Source organism: Callithrix jacchus, chromosome 5 (genome assembly GCF_049354715.1).
Source record: "Callithrix jacchus isolate 240 chromosome 5, calJac240_pri, whole genome shotgun sequence".
Classification (NCBI taxonomy): Eukaryota; Metazoa; Chordata; class Mammalia; order Primates; family Cebidae; genus Callithrix; species Callithrix jacchus.
In genome coordinates, this window is record NC_133506.1 from 54,446,311 (window position 1) to 54,467,428 (window position 21,118).

Sequence of the window (21,118 nt, forward strand, 5' to 3'; positions counted from 1 at the left end):
TCTCCCTGAGCCTGTGCACCACCGGCCCATTCTGTGGGGCCCGGGACTAGTCATCCAGGGGCAAGTGGTGAATAGGATAGCCCAAAGGGCAAGACAGAGCCACCTGCTAGATGTCAGCTTCCCCCTTTCCATCTGTGAGATTTTAACCCCGGGGCTGGTCCTCCTCTTCGTGCTGTGCTCCACCGGCTTTGAAAGCCTTGGAGGGGTTTCAAGTGGTCACATACCTTATTGTTGTAAAGGATGTTTTTCTTTAAAGTCAGGTGCTAAGTCAGGTGTGAGGTTGAAATGAACACTTAAGGACCATTCAACATAGCATTGGAAGCAAGATAAAGGGACAGAGCCCAGCAAGCCTGGGACTGATGTCCTGAGGGGTGGAGGCCAGCTGTGTTTTAGGGATGGGGAAAGAGTTGGAGCAGAAGATGTTGTTAAGAGACTACAGTCAGCTCAAGCAAGGATGAGGGAATGGTGCCGTCACTGACTTCCCACCTCCCAGCCTGGCCTAGAATCACTACTCTGATCTGAGGCAGAGGGTCTACAGGACGCCCCTATTGTGTTGTTGCTACAGTGCCACAAAGTGCCCCAAAAATTTTGGACTCGTAGTGTTTAGAAAGAGATAAAAGTGAATTCTAGACTCCCACAGCTGGAAAAAACCTCTCCCCCTGGGAATGAGAAGTAACAAAATGTGTCTGGATTAGCTATGGAGTCCCTAGAGATGAAGGGAGCAGAGAGGAAAAAAAAAAAACAGGCATAGAAGGTGCATTATTTTGTACTTCCTTTCGGCTCCCTCCTTAATTTTAGGGCCTTTTCGTGACATGCAACAGGAAGTGCAGGCTGCGTTGACAGCCTCTGGTGCAGACTTACGCAGAGCACAAGAGATGATGTGAGCCTGCTCGTCTGGGCTGCTTTTGTGTAACTGAATTACACAGTATCTATGTTAGAAGTAATGTCGCACAAGAAAGCCCTGTGGCCTTGAACTAAATACGGAGGGGCCCTGGGCCCCAGCCCCAGGAGGCCCGCTATGCGGCAACTTCCCTGAACAGTTTGTGATTTTCTGTTCTTATTCCCCTCACTAAATTGCCATATTGCCAGAGATGCTTATAATTTGATGGTTATTAACGGGCAGCTGATAATGAAACAGCAACGACTCAGGGCTTTGCAGTAGGTAAATTATGAACATTTATAAGTTAAACAACTTTATTTCTTACATTTAGCAAGAGGTTTAACAAGCCAAGTGCAATATCTTCAGAATCTTAGGGTAGGAGGCAGTGGTCTTGAAATTGTGAGGCAGTACTGCAGAGATAGAGATACCTCCTTTCTCTAGAACAACGGCAATCTCCCTATCAGAGCCAGCTGGAAATACAGATTTGCTCCTATATCTGTGCATGGTGATTCTGCCTGCTACTGAGATGAAGGAACAGTGATCTTGCTGATTTTAATGGACTCATTTAGGGGAAAACACTTGACAAATATGCAAAAATGCATTTTCCTCCTCTTCCTCCTGGAAAGCAACGTTAGAGTCCAGCAGTTCTGTCTGGAAGGAGAGAGATGTAGGAGCAGAATCCTGGCGTACAACCGGCTGCCTGCTTAGTGGTTTTATTTTTTAAAGTGTTTTAATTCAGAGAGGGGAAAGAAACAAGACAAATCAGATACAGAGGTTTGCCGAGCCTGGAGGTCAAAAGCTCACTTCAGGAGAGTGCATTTTCAGTGTCAGAATAAGTAAAGTATTTGAGGATTTTTTCTCCTCCTCTTAAAAATAAATAGGCACGGCCGGGCGCAGTGGCTCACACCTGTAATCTCAGCACTTTGGGAGGCTGAGGTGGTTAGATTACCTGAGGTCAGGAGTTCTAGACCAGCCTGGCCAACATGACGAAACCCCGTCTCTACTAAAAATACAAAAAGTAGCTGGGCATAGTGGTACATGCTTATAATTCCAGCTACTCAGGAGGCTGAGGCAGGAGAATCACTTGAACCTGGGAGGCAGAGGTCGCAGTGAGCTGAGATTGCACCATTGTATTCCAGCCTGGGCAACAAGAGTGAAACTTCATCTCAGAAAATAAATAAATAAATAAATAAATAAATAAGTAGACATTTTCGGAAAAGGAAATTATTCAGTCTTTTGAGAAACACAGTGAGGCGATCAGTTAATGTGGGGTGCTGGTGATTGTGATGTCGGAAGAATTGGTCTCATTTTTCATGTCACAATTAATATTGTTTGAGATTAGATGGCGTCTTAAATTAGATCATTTACATTTTACAGAGCACTGAAAAGGAATGCTCCAAGCCACTTTCTGGCAGCAACAAAGCCAAATAAATGGGAATAATATAACCTTAACAAGATCCATTCTTTCACTTTGTAGCTTTGCTCTGGTCAATTTTGAGTCATTTAGCACAATCTAAAAATTCACATTTTTCATTGTTAGAAATATGTAATGCTTCCTGCTATTCACTGCCTACAAATTTCCTACTCTGATGACCTTTTTGACTTGGGTTTTTGTCTTCTTGACACCAAAGCATCCAATCAATTTGGCCAAAAGTTCAATCGTGAAAAAGCATCTGGATGTTTTGTCTACCAAAAACCAGTTTGCCTGAATATTTGAGAGGATCAGCTCAGCCAACCACCTGTCCCAATGTCACCCCAACACAGTCCAAATGCACTCGGGGGGGTGCAGAAGGAAGGGTACACACAGACAAGGTGTGGGGGTCTCACTTTCTCTGCTGCAGCCATCTGAAATTGACTGCAGAGGACAGGGGAAATGAAGCAGCAGGCTAGTTCTTGTAGGCAGATGTGGAGGGAGAACATTGTGGAAAGAAATCTTTATGGCTAGACTCTCAGCAACATCACTGTCAGAGTCTGCTGCCTGCAGCCATCTTAGTGTTTAGAGGAAGCTGAAGCTACCTGACTGCATTTGTCTTAGGTTACAAGCAGCTCAATCCAGCCAGCAAAAAATAAGGGTGAGAAGTGTTTTGCTTTTATAGAAAAAGAAAAAGTGTCCATGATTCTGTTTCTAAAAAAAAAAAAAAAAAAGCTGACCCTCCCCAACCCAATTCTTTTATTTCAAAGTCACCAAAACTGTAACTAGATATTCTCTCTCTCTCTCTCTCGTGCTCTCTCTCTCTCTCTCTCTCTCTCTGTCTCTCGTGTGCATAGCCAATTTAGACTCTCTTGGCTGGAATTTTTCCTAATCTCTCAATGCAGTAAAAAGCCAGGTGGATGGGGAGGATGGGGACAAGGAAAGGCAGGAGAAGGGGCAATGGCTCCTTGGCACATCTTCCTTTGAAGGAAGGATCTTCCTTTCAGTCTTACAGTCCATTTCTATTTGCAAATAGCTCAGCCCAAAAGGAAATATTGATATGACCCCCAGATGCTGTTCCTAATCCATCTTACTTATTTTTCCCTCTGGGGTGCAGTCAGGGCAGAACTCAGATATGATCAAACCTTCAAAGCCCAGCCTTGATCCTTTATTTTTCATGTCACAGTCATAGACCTTGAAAATGTGTTTTCAGCAGTTTACCACATACCGAGAATTTCAGGAAACAAAAGGTCAAGAATTGATGACTTAGATTTATTAGTAGCCCCATTAAGCAGACCTCAGAATTCTAATGATGGGTCTCTGCAAGACAAATCAATGTGATGTTTCTAAAAGGACAAGAGTGACAGCTAGGTGATTTCACAGAATTATCAGATATTGGGAGGAAAGTTAAGCAGGGGTTCAATTACTGTCAATTACAATGATGTTTTTGTTTCTTTCCCTGGAGTTTTCATGCTGCTAGTAGTGGTGGTTTTTTTTTTTTCTCGCATTTGCAGATTTGCTGTTTCACTTTACATGTTTATCCATCTATTATCCATCTATTTTTTTCTCTCTAAATCTCTTCTACCTTTGGCATCAATTGTGGAAATTAAATGTTTGCTGTGAGTTCTATCATTTAGTCATAGTCTTAAAAATAATAAGTTCTCTTCTCTGCCTCTCTGCCTCCCTCCACCCAATAAATCTAGTGAATATGTAGTTATGCCAAATTGTGGAACACACATTTATTTAACACATTTAAGAATGTGTAAGGTAAATGAAAGTACCTAAAATTAAAATATTAAGTCAATTTAGGGATTATACTAGTCAACATTTTGGTTTTGTATTCATTCGTTGAACTAACTCATGGTATCTTGTTAAAATGATGCACTTAAAATAATTATTTAATTAAAAGAAAACTAAGGAACTTAACTTTTCAGGCTGAGGATGAAATTAATCCTGTTCTTGATTGCCTCCCAGAGGCATGGGTTAAATAACACGAGTGTGAATTTAGGGTCATTTAGGCTTTTCTAGACTTTGGGATGCCTCCAACTGTTATGTGTATAAGGAGTAGTCCTTTAACTTGGGGATCAGATGTCTCTGGGTCTCGATTAAGTTTTATATCCATTTCCTTTGTATGGTTCAGCTATTTGGCACCAACTTGGCAGAAGATAGGGATCCAGGGCCTTTGCTGTCAGTGGAATGGACTGAGGAAAGCTTTCTCCTCATTGATCAGTCTTGGCTTGGCAAAACATAGCCTCCTTCCTTTTCTCTCCAGACCAGGGCACCATGAGGAGATGGTGCAGTTTGCTTGGGCTGGTCTTGGACATTTCAGAGGTCCCCTCTTACTGCATGCTGACATCACCCCATAGCTCCCCGTGTGCCTTTCCTCACTGCTACCAAGTGCTCTTGAAAATCAAGACTGCTGCTTTCTCACCCCAGGGGGACTGCTGCTTTCTTACCCCAGGTTAGACCCATGGACCCAGTGAAAATGTTCTCAGGGGCTCCCATACTCCAGGGTAATCACACCTTCTAAATGTGAAGGGCTAGTTTTCCAGGGTTTTTATTTCTTGGTGTTAGGTCACTGCAACCCTGGGATAAAAATAGGTGTAATTGGCATGTTACAGATCAGACTCTGCACTTGTAGCTTTGTGCCACTTCCTCTAATAATACCAATTTTGGTGACACATTTCCTAGAATCCTGGACTTGCTTCAATCCCTAAAATCCTCCAAGAGCTGAATTGTAGGACAGACCTGTTTGCTTTAGAACCTAGAAGGGCTTGGTCCCAACTAGATTGTCTCTTTTCTCTACCTTTCTAGACATTTCAGGTCCATCTCCATTTTCTTGTTTTTATGATCAGGGAGCAATGGCTCCATTCTCCCTTAAGGCTGACATTTTTGTTGAAGGCTGAGCACACATGTCTTCTGTGTTTGTGGCAAAAGGCCCTTTCCTGGCTGGCTCCAGAATCCTCGCCAGTTAATTGGGGAAAAATTTGAGTTAGGCATCACAATTTCAGCCGAGCTGGGCATACAATGAGTACACCTGTCACTCGAGCCAGTGTCCAAAATTCAACCCCATGGATCACAGCTGTAGCATTATTTCAGCATGAGCAATTCAGTATTTAATGTTCCTTAGAAAAAAATAAATCATTTCAAGCTGCTACTGTTCCCTTATTAACCCTTTCAGGATTTTGTGGTGGCAGGGGTGGAGGCGGGGAGTAATCTGTAATTTGCTTGGCTAACAGAGATAATACCCCCTTCCCAAGTCTGTCTCTTAAAAGGCCATTTCTTACATAATGGAGAACAGGGGCTACAAAAACAATATCCTCTTGATCTGTGGCAGCTACTGCCTTCCACATTGAGAAGTTAGATTTTCTTTACATTTCATCTATATTTTTACCTGCACAGTACAGGTACTGCTTCCTATGGTCGGCAGCTTCCATTTCTTTCCTCTTTCCTTGGTAGCTTAAATTAGCCTGTCATCATCAGCAAATCTTAATTTGCAATTAAGTGCTGGGGAAAAAAAAAAAGTTTATCATTACTCAGGCCTTCTCATTTTAGGTAAATGGCCCCCAAGAGCAACACACATTTTTAATCTGTCCTGCCGCTAGCTGAGCCCTGCTGTCATTTGGGTCTTAATAAATGAATTGGCCATCTGCAGTTAATCTGCATAGTACAAATCACTGGAAGGCCGAGTCTGTCTGCCTTCTGAAAGAAACTGGCTATATTAAGTTTTTAAAGCAAGTCTGCTTTGTGTTCTTTGTAAAGTCAGCGACATTCTTTCAGTTTTTTCAGTGTAATTAGCACGAAAGGAGCTGTAATCTGAGAAGGTAGTAGAGACTTAGGCAACCAAAAAACACGAATGTTCAAGAAAGCGGGCAGAGGCAGCCTTCCCAGTCCTGGGCGGCATGCAGAGACCCTGGGACAGGGCTGTGGGTAGAGCTGAGGTCTGTAGCTTGTAAAAAAATCTCGTTTTCATCTGATCCCCACACTAGTTGCAAATGCTTGACGCTTGGGCTGAATGATTTTCCCCTCCTTGTAACGTTCATGGTTGGCAAAGACCTTAGAAAGACAGTGCCATCTGGGCTCTGCTGGTGTTGAGGGGGCTCCTGACAGACCAGTGAGAGTTCTGTGCACACTGCCAAGCCCTCAATAAACCGCTTAGTGGGAGAGTAGAGGGCATAGCCCTGAGCTCCCTGGTAAACACTTAATTTCGACCAACTGGAGGCTAAATGGAAATCAAGCAGAGGAAGGTTGGGGTGGCCGTGGGGAGGAGAATTGGAGCCAGTGTGAAAGGAGGGTGCACCCTTCCTTGTTAGGAGCCGTGCAGCCTGGGCCCCGATTAGTTCCCCCCTCAAAATAAAAGCCAGGGAAATAGGTGGAGCTAAGCGATAATTACACATTTTTCAATTTCAACTTAAACATGTGTGGGCAAACATAAAACGATGAAAAGGTATCACATTTCTAGATGAATTAAATGTGTGACTAATTATGTCACATTAATTGCTTAATTCCTGGTTTACTAATAGCAGATGGAAGTGGGACTAGAGAGGGTTTCTGAAGGCAAATGACACCCGAGGCCCAGTCTGCATCTCAGTTTCCCAAACTGAGGTAGTCCCTAATGGCAAGGCTGTTTGAAAATGATCAATTAATCCCAGCACTTTGGGAGGCCAAGGCGGGTGGATCACGAGGTCAATAGATCGAGACCATCCTGGTCAACAAGGTAAAACCCCATCTCTACTGAATATACAAAAATTAGCTTGGCATGGTGGCGCGCGACTGTAGTCCCAGCTACTCAGGAGGCTGAGGCAGAATTGCTTGAACCCAAGAGGCGGAGGTTGTGGTGAGCCGAAATCACCCCATTGCACTCCAGCCTGGCTAACAACAGCGAAACTCCGTCTCAAAAAAAAGAAAGAAAAGAAAATGATCACCTACATTTGCTTGGCAGGTAGATAAAATAGAATGCGAAGATGTAAAACTCTTATTTAGCAGTTGTTTCATTTGTATATGTCCACAAAGCAGCATTTAACTAAAAGAAATGAATTGCGAATTCATCCAGTGTTTTTGACTGTCTAAACTCTAATTCTATGGAGCTAAATTTAAAGAAGTGAATACCATGAGGGGAAAAAAACACCTAAAATCTTTAAAAATAAGAGCAATGAGAGAGCTTCTCTTATCTGAGGATATTTTATTAGGACTTCAGACCTCTTGATTGGTCTCAGCATCACATCTCCAGGTGTACCAACTGGCTCTTACTTTTTCCTGTTGTCATTTTTTAGTAAGATGTTGGATCAAAGTGTCGTTTAAATAAGGCACCTTGTAAATAAGCATGAAAGTGAGCTGGTCCGTGTCTATTTTTAACTAGTCTCCCTACATTATTCTCCATCCTGGATGAGTTTCCATCTTCAAGGCCAAGTTAAAAGTTCTAAGCAACAGGTTTTCCCATTACCTTAGTCCTCATGAAAATTTTTCCCAAAGGAAAGTGAAGGATATTTCAGTTTAGGAAAATTGACTTTCCTGCTGTAGAGTGGTAAAACTCTTAATTAAAAAAAAAAAATCCAATTAAGGGCTCCATTAAGTGGGTCCATTGATCTGTTGATGTTGATCTTGATGTACCTCAAAGAGAATGGGGTTTCCTCAGTCTTCTGGATTTGACTCTGAGTTTTGGAACTAATTGTTGAAGCTGCTGCCTGTGTTCTGCTGATAGCTCTGCCTTTTTGTTCCACTAGTGGGTTTATTTTCTTCTCCCTGTTGATATCCAAGTTGTTTGTCCACCTAGAATCTTCAAGGAAGGGTAACATGTGCATCATATCATTTAGATTCCTAAAAGGAACAAATACATGTCGTCTTTTTGTTAACTTCTCCCTTCTTAAGGTAGATGGTGGCTTTGTTTAAAAGTCCATTCCTGCCCACTCTGGGGCTCATGGGGATGTGGTGAGAAAGACACTGATGGCCTTGGGAATTGTGCATCTGTCTGCCGAGACCAGGAAGCCTCTCTCACAGATGGTGTCTGCCCATCAGAGAGTCAGGGAAGATCAAGAAGGGCTGCAAAACATCCCAGTTGCCCTCATATTGTGTGCCATTGTTTTAAGTAGATGTTTGAATAGCATCTCAAAGCCACTGACTCAAGAATTTGGGTCCAAATACACTGGCCAATGTACTTCCACATTCTGTTTGAATTAGAGTATGTTCTGAATTAAAAATAGATCATTTTAAAGTTAGTTGACGGATATTAAATAGGAAAATGTCATATGGCCATGTAGTTAATTCTTCAGTAATTGACTTCAAGTCTTCTGAAACAAAGTTTTATATCACGTTTAGTTTTGAATACAAGTTTAGGGTTACTTTGTGGTTAGAGTTACTAGCTAGTGAATATGACAAGAAAAAAATGCCCTAGATAACTGCTACATTCAATTTTTAAGAACTTTTATGGTCTAAAGTAATAGAGTCTTCTTGCTTGGGACTAGGAAATCCTCTTTACAATTTCTGCTTTCATCATCTACATGGCATAGGCTTTGACATTTATTTGCAATGGCAGTTTCAGTCATTCTAGCTAATTAAAGTGCTGAATTTGCTTTGAACACAGGAAACACTGTGGAAGTGCTAAATGCTATTATTAAAACCTTACAGCTAAAGTTTCTGTTTCAGTGGAAACCTATTTATTGTTTCTAGGCTACTAAAATAATATTATAATTATATTTGCCCTGGGCTCTTGGGAAACAACTTAAAATGACCTCAACCAATGAAGGGCCAAAGAGAACATTCTTGTCCAAAACTGAGTGACACATTAAGGAGAGCAATGTTTTCAAGATTCTAAGCTGTAGTAAGTCCACTGCTTCGAAAAGCAGAGAAGGCATTCTCACTGAGAAAGGAGGATACCCAGGGGCCAAAGATCGCAAACTGCCTTTATCACCACCAAGTTGATAAGACCACAGAATTCAAACCCTGGTGGGGGATGTTGTCCATTGTTGTCAGTTATGGAATGTTGGAAAGAAATGTTTCGAGGCCACTTCTCTGTGTAGTTTGTGACACCATCTGCTTAACCAAGCTGTTTTGTTAGGTGACCTAGTGTTTTAGGTTAGGGATGTGTAATGATCTCAACTGGCTGGCTTGGGCACGAAGCAAGTCTCCTGAGCCAGAGATCTGTGATCTCCTGGGGCATTTTATACCCAAGACATTCTGTCCTTTGTCCCTCCCTGAAACCTGAAGTTTCCGTAACTCCTTCTCTTCCTGAGCCAGTCGGGGCCCCTTCCACTGGAAAGCTCTCATCTGGACTGTTCCAAGAATTATGCTAATAGATTGCCCTACTTTCAAAGCCTAAACTAGGTACTTAAAACAGTAATGATCAATTAAAATAAATTACTAATTCATATGAAAAGGTCACACATGGTAGCCTCCAAATCTGAAAGAGTTTTAAAAAAAAATCACAACTTTTAGGGCCTGGAGAGGTCAAATTTGAGGCCAAAAGCTCAGTAAAATCTCTTCCTCTACTTTGTGTGTAGTGAAAACAGAGAGCCTAGCAGACCACAAACCAGCCTATTTCAAAGCTCTGGGTGTCATTTGCTTACCTGTAAACCCATCGTTCCACCTGCTGTCCTTTATTTACAAAGTAAATGCTTTATTTATCCATCAGTAGTCATAATAAGATATATATGAAACCTACACTTAAAAATTTTTTGTTTTCAAGAATGGCCTCATAGATTGAGAGCTGAAAGGAGTAAAGCCTGATATTGCATTACACATTCTAGGACGATGGTCCCAATTGTGCCTTGCCTAGAATGCATCTAACATGTGACATGGGGGTAGTTTCACTCTTTTTTAAGTTCAGGTGTGATATTTATCTAAAAGGGGAAAGTGTTAATGGAACTTACAGATTTCCAAATAAGGAGACTCTTCATTATATACATTGTATAACTGTGTAGCTCCTGGCATAAGTATCAAGGTCCTATTTGTTTCTATTTACCTGGTACTCTTAAAGACAATGTATCTGTGCTTTGCAACATTAGAAGCAGAAAGGAAGATGCTTTTTTTTTTTTTTTTGAGACGGAGTTTTGCTGTTACCCAGACTGAAATGCAATGGCACCATCTCGGCTCACCGCAACCTCCACCTTTTGGGTTCAAGCAATTCTCCTGCCTCAGCCTCCAGAGTAGCTAGGACTACAGGCGCGCACCACCATGCCCAGCTAATGTTTGTATTTTTAGTAGAGTCAGGGTTTCACCTTGTTGACCAGGATGGTCTTGATCTCTTGATCTCCTGGTCCACCCGTCTCGGACTCCCAAAGTGCTGGGATTATAGCGTAAGCCACCGCAGCCAGGAAGATGCTTTTGAACAAATGGAGCATAACAAAAATTTCTGGCCTGTTTCCCCCTCTTACAAGCCTTTAACAATTTTTTTTTTAATGACAATCATATTCATTTAGCCAGGAAGTTCTCATTTAACATCTAAATATATAGCACCTGTGCTGTGTCATTGAGCAGTTCTAACTTAGGTGGCGGATGACAGGGAGCCTCATTGTCTCTATCACCGGCAGCCTTGGAATCATTGATCTTGCGACCTTAACTGCCGAGTTTTCCTATGAGCACATTTAGGTGTATCCACACAATATTTTTATCCATCTTTGGTTAGGTGAAAAGCATCAAGCCAGGACAGTAGTTCCTTTGAGCATTTTCAAAAGGTGTATTTTTGTGTGGAAGAGAGGCCATAATCAGGAGTGTAACAAAGACCTGGCTTAAGCTGGGCAACAACTTTTCAGCCAAGTTCAAGAAAATCAGGGGGTCTGCAGTGGCCCAGGGCAGGATGGCCTGCAGGTTATGAGGGTCTGGTATCTAGGCTGTGCTTCCTGTTCTTAATTCCAAGTATTGTTTGCTGACTTTGAATCGCCCTCTGTTGTCCTTTCAGATACATAAAAAAGAGGCCTTGTACAATGGGGATAGCGGTGTACCGGGTATACCGGAAGGAGTCAAGAAAAATAACACGTGGCGTCTTCATCTGTCACACCTTTTCTTACTTGAAGTGGAGAAAAGGGGGGAATTTCAGTCATCCTGTTGGCTAACAGTGTCTTTTTATTTTCAAAGCTAACTTAAAATGATACAGCTGTTTGCTCAAGGCCTCTGGAAGTATCAGTCGCCTATCAGGCGCCCCATAGCCCTGGGGACTGTTAGAAGTGTTTCCATTTGTAGGTAGACTTTTCTTTTTTCTCCTTCTTCACCCAAACATCTTAAGTTCCATGGACTCTGTTAAGAAGTCAAAGAAAAAGTTGGAAGACAGTTTGTGGACTTTGCATATCTGGGCTTTCCGGGATGTAGGCCTGTGTCCCATCCAAGACACTACTCACATCTTAGCCCGATTACCTAGCCGCCTCGGCTCACCTGGGCACATGGTGGGCCGCAGAACCCGCATGCACCAAACATTTATTGAATGAATGAACTGTATCCCAGCAGACAAAAACGGTGGCAGCAAATGACCCAACTAAGGTCCCGGGAAAGGCGGGCTGGAGTCCAGTGGTTGAAAACTTAGTATCCCTGCTCCTAATCCTGTGCTCTGCTGCATCCTAGTGTGGGGCGGGACACTTGAAAGTTTTGAAGTAACCCTCAAACAAGTTCACGTTCCGTAAACTACTTTTCCCTCTGTTCCAGATTCCCCAGGGCGCCCAGGCCAGGCCGCCACCTCTCCCACCTGGGAGAACGCCTCGTGCACCGACTCCACAGCCCCGGCCACCGCTCCTCCGCTCAGCTCCCGAGACACCGGTGGGCCTGCTGCTTCAGGCAGGGCTAGCTTTGCAGTCCCAATGTACTTTTCTCGTCCGAAGATCCGAAACCCCGTTCGGGCGTCGCAACAATTGGAATTCGGCTCTCCGACACCTAGACACCTATCTCGGCGGGCGCGCGCCGCTGGGAGGGCGGGGTGGGTGGCTGGAGGTAAGGAGGCGCACAGCAGGGGTAAGCGCCGCCGTCGCACACTTTGCACGCCGCCCAGGGCTACACCACTCACCGAAAATTGGGAGGCAGGTCTGGGAGGCGGGGTTGAGCGCCCACCGTCTTGGGCGCGCCCGTGCCCCCCGCCACCGCGCCCCCGGCGCCCCCGGCCCACACCCGCGCTGTCCCCACACCGGCCCGCACCCCCAGGGTGCGCGCCGGCCCATTTGGGCGCGTCCCCGGTGGACCGATTTTTCACGCTTCCCCTTCGGTTTATAGGGGCCGCTGCTATGGGTCGGTCCTCTGAAGAGGCTGGGGCGTCATCGGGGCCGGTTAGAAGCGCTGCTCCCCTGCGGGGACACTCAGTCGCGTCGGCACCGCGGAGCGGGCTGCGTCAGGTGGCTGGCCGGCGCGGCGCTCCCCTGCTCTCTGGCTCCGGGCTGCGGCGCTGCGGCTGGAGCGAGCCCCTGTCCCGGCGCGGGGTGGCAGCGGGCGGCCGGCCGGCAGGCAGGCAGGCAGGCAGGCGCTGCCTTGCGTGTGAGTGCACCTCACTCACATGTAAGTCGGGGAGCGCCGGGGCCTCCCGCGGAAGTCCGAGTCGCCCGGCGCGGGCAAGAGCCGCCGGAGCCGGGACAGGGCAGGGGCGCCCGGGCGCCGCTGCCCTGCCCCGCGCCTCCGGGCACCCCCCAATTCTCTCTCTTTTCTCTTTTCTCTTCTCCATTGGCGTGCCCAAGAGCCAAACCAAGGAGCGCCTGAGGGTAACAGCAGACTCCTGCCATCCGCGCGCCTTTGCACTTTTCTTTTTGAGTTTACATTTCTTGGTGCTTTTTGGTTTCTCGCTGTTGTTGGGTGCTTTTTGGTTTGTTCTCGCCCCTTTTTCTTTGCTCATCCTTTTTGGCGCTAACTCTTAGGCAGCCAGCCCAGCAGCCCGAAGCCCGGGCAGCCGCGCTCCGCGGCCCCGGAGCAGCGCAGCGAGGACCGCAGCGGAGCCCCCGACACGGGGCGCACAGGGGCCGGACAGCCCGAGGCCGGGGGTAAGCAGGGCGCCCGGGCCAGGCGCGAGCCGAGCTCCCCGAGGTGGCCGGGCCACCATGCTGAAGATGGCCATGAAGCTCAAAGCCCGGGCGGCGGAGAGCGAGAAGAAGACGGCCGCGGCGGCTGCCGAGGTGGCTGCCGAAGCTGCGGCGGCGGCTGCGGCGTTGGCCGAACCGAGAGAGCCGCTCGCGCCGCGGAAGAGCGGAGACCCAGAGAAGCCCGCGAAGAACCCCAAGAACCTGGCGCGGGAGGCGCCACCCGAGAAGTTCCTGACCGACAAAGAGCGCAGGAAGCTCGAGAAGAAGCTGCTGGAGCAGAGGCGCAAGGAGGAGAAGAAGAGGGAGAAGGAGAGGAAGAAGGTGGAGAAGATGCTGAAGAAGAAGAAGAAGGTGCCAGAAGCCCAGGAGGAGGCCCGAGGCCCCGAGGCCGCCGCCGCCGCGGCCGCCGCCGCCGCCGACGAGGGCGCCGAGGAGGGCGCCGCCGGGGGCGCCGAGGGGGGCGCCGCCGCCGAGGGCACGAGTAGGGCCTGGGCCGAGTGGGACACGGACTCGGGTGACGAGGACGAAGCCTACTACACGGCGCCGCGCGTGGGGGGCGTCGTGTGGCGGCCCGGGCCGCTCAAGGCCGGCGCGCTAAGCGCCCACCTGCCCCTCGTGGTGTTCCTGGTGTTCTCCGTGCGCAGCCCCTCGTGGGTGCTCAACTTCCTGCTGCAGAAGCGCACGGAGCAGGGCCGCGGCTGCGGCTTCGTGTTCGGGGCGACCTGCTGCTTCCGAGTGTTCCTGGGCTGCGCCTTCTTTTCCTACTTGGGCGGCCGCGCCAAGCGCAGAGGCCGCGGGCGCTCCGGGGCCAGCGGTGCCTTCGGCTCGGGCCATGGCGCCCGGCGCCGGGGGCGCGAGGAGCGGCTCATCTAGTCAGCCCCCCCACCCCGCCACCGCCACCAGACACCACCATCGCTGTGTAGTGTGGATTTTTATTCGTGTTCGTGTTTGTGTGTGGACACATTTTCCTTTTCGGTTGCTCTGTCCTTTGGTTCGTGCTCGCCTCGCTTTTTCCACACTCCTGCTCTCTGGCTCTCTGTGTCTCTCTCTCTTTCGAAAATTTTCCTAAGTCCGGGCGCGCGCTCCCTCCCCTTCCGCCCACCCCGGCCCCTCGGCGGCGCCCGCGGGAGGGGGAGGCCGCGGGGGCGCCGGGCGACGCGGCCCGGGAGGTGGAGCGTTGGCGTCGTGCGAGGGGTCGTCACTGGCGCGGAGACGCCCCCTCTCCCCCCTCGGCCCGGCCCGGCTGCGGCCCGAGCCCGGGGTGTGGGGGGCGTCTCCCCGGCCCGTCCCGTCCACCGCCGGGCGCGGGCGGAGGGACCCCCTCCCCAGGCTCCCGGGGGGCCGCCTCCCTCCGCCGGCTCCCGCCCTCCCTACCGCCGCCGCCGCCGCCGCGGCCGCTCCTCGGCCCTCCTCCTCCTCCTCCTCCTTCCACCCCCCTCGCCGCCGCCGCCTCCTCCTCCTCCCCCCGCCTCCCCCCGCCCGCCGCGGCGCTTTTGGCTCGGGGTGGCGGCGGGGGCCCGGGCCGAGGCAATAAGAGCGGCGGCGGCGGCAGCGGCGGCAGCAGCTCCCGCAGCTCCTGCTCTGGTCCGCCTCGGCCCGGCGGCGGCCATCAGCCCCCTCGGCCTCGGCTCGAGGGGCGGGGAGCTGCGCGCGCCCCTCGGTCCAACCGACACCACCCTTCCCTTCGCGCCCGTCCGCGCGCCCCGCGGCCCGCGGCCCGCGCCCCGTAGTCCGCCCCGCGCGCTCCTCGCCAGGGAGCCGAGTCCGCGCCCGGCCCGCCCGCCCGGCGCTGTCCCGGCCCTCCCGGCCCGCGTGAGGCCGCCCGCGCCCGCCGCCGCAGCCCGGCCGCGCCCCGCCGCCGCCGCCGCCGCCGCCGCCGCCGCCATGGGCTGTCTCGGGAACAGTAAGACCGAGGACCAGCGCAACGAGGAGAAGGCGCAGCGCGAGGCCAACAAAAAGATCGAGAAGCAGCTGCAGAAGGACAAGCAGGTCTACCGGGCCACGCACCGCCTGCTGCTGCTGGGTAAGGGCGGGCGGGGGGCGCCGGCCGGCCCCGGCCCGGCCCGGGGGCCCCCGAGGGGCGCCCCGCAGGCCGCGCGCGCCGAGCCCGCCCCCCGCCCCGGGCGCGCGCTCCCGGGCCCCCCGCCCGTTCGCGGGCTCTGTCTGTGGGGGGCGAGGCCGGAAGGGGGACCCCGGGGAGCGGATTCGGCCGGGCGGGGGCTCAAAAACGGGGCGGGGGGCCGTGGCGACGCGGGCGCGGGACCCCCTCTCCCGGCCTGTCCGCTCTGTATGTCTCTCGCTCTCCCCCCACCTCTCTCTCTCCTCTTTTTCCGCGAGGCCTACACGACGCCAGGGGTTTGGGTGCGTGTTGGGAAGGGGGAGGGGGAGGCCCACGGGGCTCCGGAGACTGCGACAAAAAGAGGGTTTCGGGGACAGGAAATAGGGTGGCGGGCAGAGGGAGGGGGACCCGCCTCCGTGGGGTGTGAGATTTGTTGGGAGAAGGAAAGAGGGGAAGAAAGGGGCGAGGAGAGGAGGGGGTGACGCTGGGGGGCGCCGTGGTGGCGGAGGGGGCCTCGCCAAAGGGAGGCTTTGGCGGGGAGAAGTGGCCGAGGAGATTGGGGGGAGCTGGTGACATCAGCCCCTCGGAAAGGATCGGAGCGGTAAAGGTGGTGCAGTGAGGGGGAGGGGTCGCAAGGGAGTCGTGGCGCCGGAGTTGGGGGGGGAGGCAGCGAGGGGAGGAGGGAGGGCGGTTGCCGCTGGGCGCGACTTGGTGCGTTTCGGGCAGGACCGACTGTGTGTGCGCGGAGCAGACAGACGTGTCCCGGGCCAGGCCGGGCGGTGAAAGGAGAAGGAGAGTCAAATAAAATAAGACCACCCCCCACCACCAAAAAATAGATAGTACGAGAAGTGCCCAGTGAAGCCAAATGACACGTCATTTTACAGTATGACCTTTTTTTCCCCTTCCAGACTTGCAGGCTTTTTCAAAAGCAGAGCGGAGAATTAATTGTAGCAGCCCCTTCCCCCCCCCCCTCCCCGCCCGTAACACACACACACACACACACACACAGACATCAAGCAGCGCCCCCCCAACACTATTTTAATAAACCATTAAAAAACACATTTTCCTGCTGGCTGGCCACATTGAGAGTGCTTTGTGAAAAGAAAAAACAAAGACATTTACAAATCAGATAAAACTGGAAAATGACATTTGTCTGTAAATGGCTTCTTGGTCTGGAAATGGCGTGGTTTTTCTTTTTTTTTTTTTTTTGTCCTTTTCAAGGTGGGAGGGGGGATTGAGAGTGCTCTAAGGCGACTTCCTGCAGGTGGGAAGAGATTAAAAGACGTTAATTAGTTGTTGATCAAGTGACATTGAGTTGTTTGGTTTTGGGTTTTTCTCTTTTTTTGGAATGCGACTTTTCCTCTCTGGCAAAAAGAAAAAAGAAAGAAAAAAAGGTGGTAAACTATAAGGAAACGGCCTTCCCCCCCTTTTTTTTTCCCTTAAGGTGCTGTTTTGGGGGGAGGGATTTTAAATTACCAAAAGAATTACACAACATTAATTAAAAATGGAAGTTTTCCACTTTCTTGATAATTTAGTTATCTGAATAAATTTGTGAATTTGCTAAGTTAAGACCTCGTTCGTGGTCACATTTCAACAAAACTGCTTGATTATAAAGAATAAAATATAAAAGGCCGAGGTGGTTTTTCCTTTGATGGCTTTTGGTTTGTTCTTTTTGGATGGGTCATGACTTTGTTCTCCTGGGTCCAGATTTATAAAAGCAGAAAATTAAGTGAATATAAGTGTCTTTGGTGTTTATGCATTTGCAATATCAGTAATTAAATGGTACATGTGTTGCTGTCTTGTCTAAAACTTTTAAAAGCAGAATTGTGCTATTGGGACATTAATATGCACATAACATGATTTCAAAGTATAACTCTGGAAAAGTCTAGAATCTTCTGTGAATGCTATCTGAATGCTGATTTAAGTCAAATGTGACGCTAATGGTATCTTTTAATTTAATCTAATGGCACCTTAAGTTTCCAACACCTTTTGTGCAGTGATCACAGTCTCACTTAATTTGAGACTGTTACTCAGAACACACCTTGCGTCACAGGGACTAATCTAAGTGTCCTAGTCTATATGACTACATTACATTATGATGTCTTGATGGCCTCTGGCCTAGGAATCTGCAGCCCAAGCCAGTGACACAACATTTTGCATTTTTAAATGGTGATTCTCACCAAAATAATGCCTCCCCCAAAAGAGGAAACCTAATAATGCCCCAAATCCTCTTTTTACTCCATCTTAACTACATAAAAATTAAGTGAATTAGAGAACTACACAGATCTTAAAATAATTTTTCAGCCACATTTCATAACTGTGGAAACTGAGGCTCGGATCTGTTTTTGCCTGTAAAAGATAGATGTTACGCAGTTTAACACTTCTGAAATTAGAATATTAGAGATCCTGCTGAATATTAGATGTTCTCTTCATGGCATCTCTTAATAGTGCCATTTATATTTTTAATTTATGAGAGTTAGGCTCATTAAGATAGAGTGTTTGCTTTGAAATCAATGTTTCTGTGGAAACTAACTTTAACTTTTACAGACATTGATTACGAGCTTGTGAAAAGGCAAGCGAAGGAGGAATGCTTTGTTATCTGGGCATTAAAACCAAACAATACAATTAAAATTTAAAAAAGAAAAAAGGGGTAAAAGGCAGATTTGTGTGGACAGAGGGCAAAAAACTGTTCACATGTGTATTATCTTGGAAATGTGCGTTACTAAAAAGGAGATGCAAAATAGCAATCCTTCTAGCTTGATGCAAATGTGTGTTTTTCATGAAACATGTATGTATTTTTACAAATGAAAGATGATTTAAAATGGTGGCATGTGTTCCTACTCTTTTAGTTGGGAAGGTCTTGGAATCTCTTTCAAAATCAGTAGTTCCCAGGGATAGTTTTCTTTGGATTAAAGTTTTGTTCTTGTATTACTTTTTACTCTTGTTGTTGCAGTTTACCTAATGCTAATAGGGTCTCAAGAACTGTATTTGATATTAAAATGTGTTTTTTCCAGAAGATGACAGATAATTGATTGTCTTCCATTTCCCTCAGCAACATAGTTGTACCCAGAGGGAATTTATCTTTAGAAGATATAGTTTGTGAGGGAAGAGGAGGGTGGAAAGGGGAAAAATGTAATGCAGTTTTAGGGGTGGATTTTTAAGTAGCCCAAGGGGTAGGAAACCTGCACAGAAAGAAGCTGCGTTGTGAAAATGTTAGCAAGGAAAGTGCTGCATCGCTACGTGATGTGGAAGAGACTGCGGTGTCTGGGCATTGTTGGGAATCCCGGGTATTTTAACCATGAAACATCTGACAACAAATTATGTGTCTAGATACATTTATGTGTGAATGTTCATGTATCAGGGATTCCGCTTCACAGTTTTAACTTCAGTTTTCTTGTTTACCCCTCAAATGACAAAATTGCGTCACTCCTTCTCTTTGCCCTTTTCCTTCACCACCCCAAAATTTTTTAAACAAGGGGGGACAAATTAAAATGAGCAAACCTTTAATTCTTGTTATTCTGATGGGGAAATACTGCAGGTAGACACTGAGATGGACTTTGATTTCCTTTCTCTGCATTGAAATGTCAAGGAAAATTGCAAGTCTCTGATTTTGTGTTTGTTTTTCTGCGTGTTGCTTCTATGGAAAAACAAAACAGCAGCAGCAGTCCTCCCTGCCCAAATTGTGTAAAATGCCTCCTTCATAACCTGCGACTTACTTTCATTTTCTAGGTGCTGGAGAATCTGGTAAAAGCACCATTGTGAAGCAGATGAGGATCCTGCATGTTAATGGGTTTAATGGAGAGTAAGTGTCAAATCTGTGCAGGGGCACCAAGTAAGAGGAACAGACTTGATACTGATCTTTAGGAAGTCTAGGGAGGCTTTGGGGGCTGGGCAGCCAGTTTTCACTTAATTTTTCCTAATTTACATATTAGAAAATCCTGGGAAGGGCTCTTTAGGATTCCCCCCCACCCAAATCATTGGTTCAACAAATACCACTACTACTGATGAAGCACCGGTGTTCATGCCAAACAGCTCCCTATCCCAAGAAAATCATGCCTGGTTGATAGCACTTGGCCCTGTGAGAGCCCCCTCTCTGGGTCAGTCAGGTCCCTGCCGCAGCCTCCAGACTGGCTGCAGTGTCTCCAATGTGGCTTTGGCTGCCACCCCCTTGTCCGGCCCATCCTGATCACTGCAGATTCACCCCACCCCACCCCAGGCAGGTTTCAATGTAATGTACCCACAGGGATGTTTTAAACTATTAGGGAAACATCATTTGAATAACAATCCCACCAGAAACAGATTTGGAAGTGGCAGCCCTTGTTTACAGTTACTCATTTTTTGCCCCCCCCTTCAATTATGGGCAAATCATTGTTTCCCTTTAAAACAAAAAACTAATCAGTACCCCTGCCTAAAGAAAAGAAAAAGGGAACATTTATTTGAAGGATGGAAAGACTGGGAGGTTAGGTACTCCCAGCCGCATTGAGGGGCATGTTTGCCTTTGAAAAGTCCTCCCAGGTATCCTGGCATAGGGCAGTGTGGCAGTCCCGCAGTGAGAATGAAGATTAAACAGGAGAGAGTTTATATTAGACATGTGAGACAAGTTAGGGGGTCCTGCCTCGCATGAGGAATGCAAACAGGGAACATTCAGTAAATCAGGGAGCTTGCCTTTCTCCCCAAGACCCCACATGGGGCCTGCCCATCATTCTCGTGTAACAAAATGTTTAAAAAAAAAAAAATCCCAGAAAAAACTAAGTTTACCCGTCTCTCTTTTCACTGGTGTGATAGCGTTAACCATACTAGATTACAAGTACCTGAAGGCACTAGTTTGTAATTACTAGCTGGTTAGCACAGCCCCATTCCCTTTCTTAAACCTGGATTCAATTGAAAACTTAACCTTGAGTTGTATTGGCTTCCATTTGAGAAGGGGAGATGGAGTCAAGGTGGCAGCATTTAATTATACACCTCCCCCGCCACCAAAAAAAAAAAAAACCTTTACTAGTCACGTAGCATCTGGGAAACAGGTGAATTTTATCACCTTTCAGAGCAAGGTTGGCAGCTTATGGATAATTCTAGAATTTGTTAGATCAAATAATTGTTTAGAAAAGGATGACATCACCCATACAAACAGTCATGTTAGTTTAGGATGCTTATTACACTTTAACCCTGAATTCTGAAAGATTGGTTGGGATGCAGAGGGCTGGGCTTCTTTACTAGTCTGATGACTCTCATGGGTGGTCAGTTTGCATATATATGCTCTTGAGTAAGTCAGCATCACTTGTCACCAACCAATTCCAAAATTCCTAATTCTTGACACACCCCTGGATGAAGCCCTGCCAGCGGAGACTGCCATCCTGACAAGAAATAAAAACCCGAGATAGACTTCCAACCGTGAATTTGTAATTTGAAGAAAAATCTTGCAGACATTTTCCCTCTGTAACTTGCAGGAGTACTTCTTCATGAGAGTAGTTCAGCAAAAATCATTTGACCATGTATCCTCTAAAGATTTTTATGGAAACTAGACATGGCTAGCATTTTTAAAAGGTGCAGGAGCCACTGTTTACCTTAGCTTGCTTCGATCAGAAGCTAAGTCACCTTTGAAATAAACTACTGGCAGCTTCATTACTCTATAGATTGCCCTGAAATTTAACAATTTTTATAGCAAGGATTCTCCTCCCTAAGTGAGCCAGCCTATAACACCAGGCAAGGGTTTTCAACCAGAACTTCTCTTTTCTGTTTTCTTTTTGGAAAGAGGAAGCAACATTCCCCGTTTGCCTTCTTTGCAGACA

The 21,118-nt window shown here is 47.8% G+C and overlaps 2 protein-coding genes across 19 annotated transcripts in view; both read left to right on the forward strand.

Annotated features, from left to right (window-relative positions):
* The window catches only part of LOC100408515 (guanine nucleotide-binding protein G(s) subunit alpha), a 70,973-nt gene that overhangs the window by 36,692 nt on the left and 13,163 nt on the right, over positions 1 to 21,118 (forward strand). For 8 of the 17 annotated variants that reach the window (XM_035299057.3, XM_054255509.2, XM_035299058.3 and 5 more), the window contains exon 2: positions 19,062 to 19,134. In XM_035299057.3, coding sequence (XP_035154948.1) covers positions 19,062 to 19,134 — 73 coding nt within the window. Of the gene's footprint in view, positions 1 to 12,564; positions 12,759 to 14,832; positions 15,297 to 15,434; positions 15,635 to 19,061; positions 19,135 to 21,118 lie in introns of those variants that run through there. The other 9 variants (XM_078372026.1, XM_078372025.1, XM_035299063.3 and 6 more) reach the window with 3 other exon arrangements.
* Positions 1 to 21,118, forward strand: part of LOC103787209 (neuroendocrine secretory protein 55) — a 64,011-nt gene that overhangs the window by 36,692 nt on the left and 6,201 nt on the right. For both annotated transcript variants that reach the window (XM_078372029.1, XM_078372030.1), the window contains exon 2: positions 19,062 to 19,134. The gene's annotated coding sequence lies outside the window, so the exon portion shown is untranslated. The remainder of the gene's footprint in view (positions 1 to 19,061; positions 19,135 to 21,118) is intronic.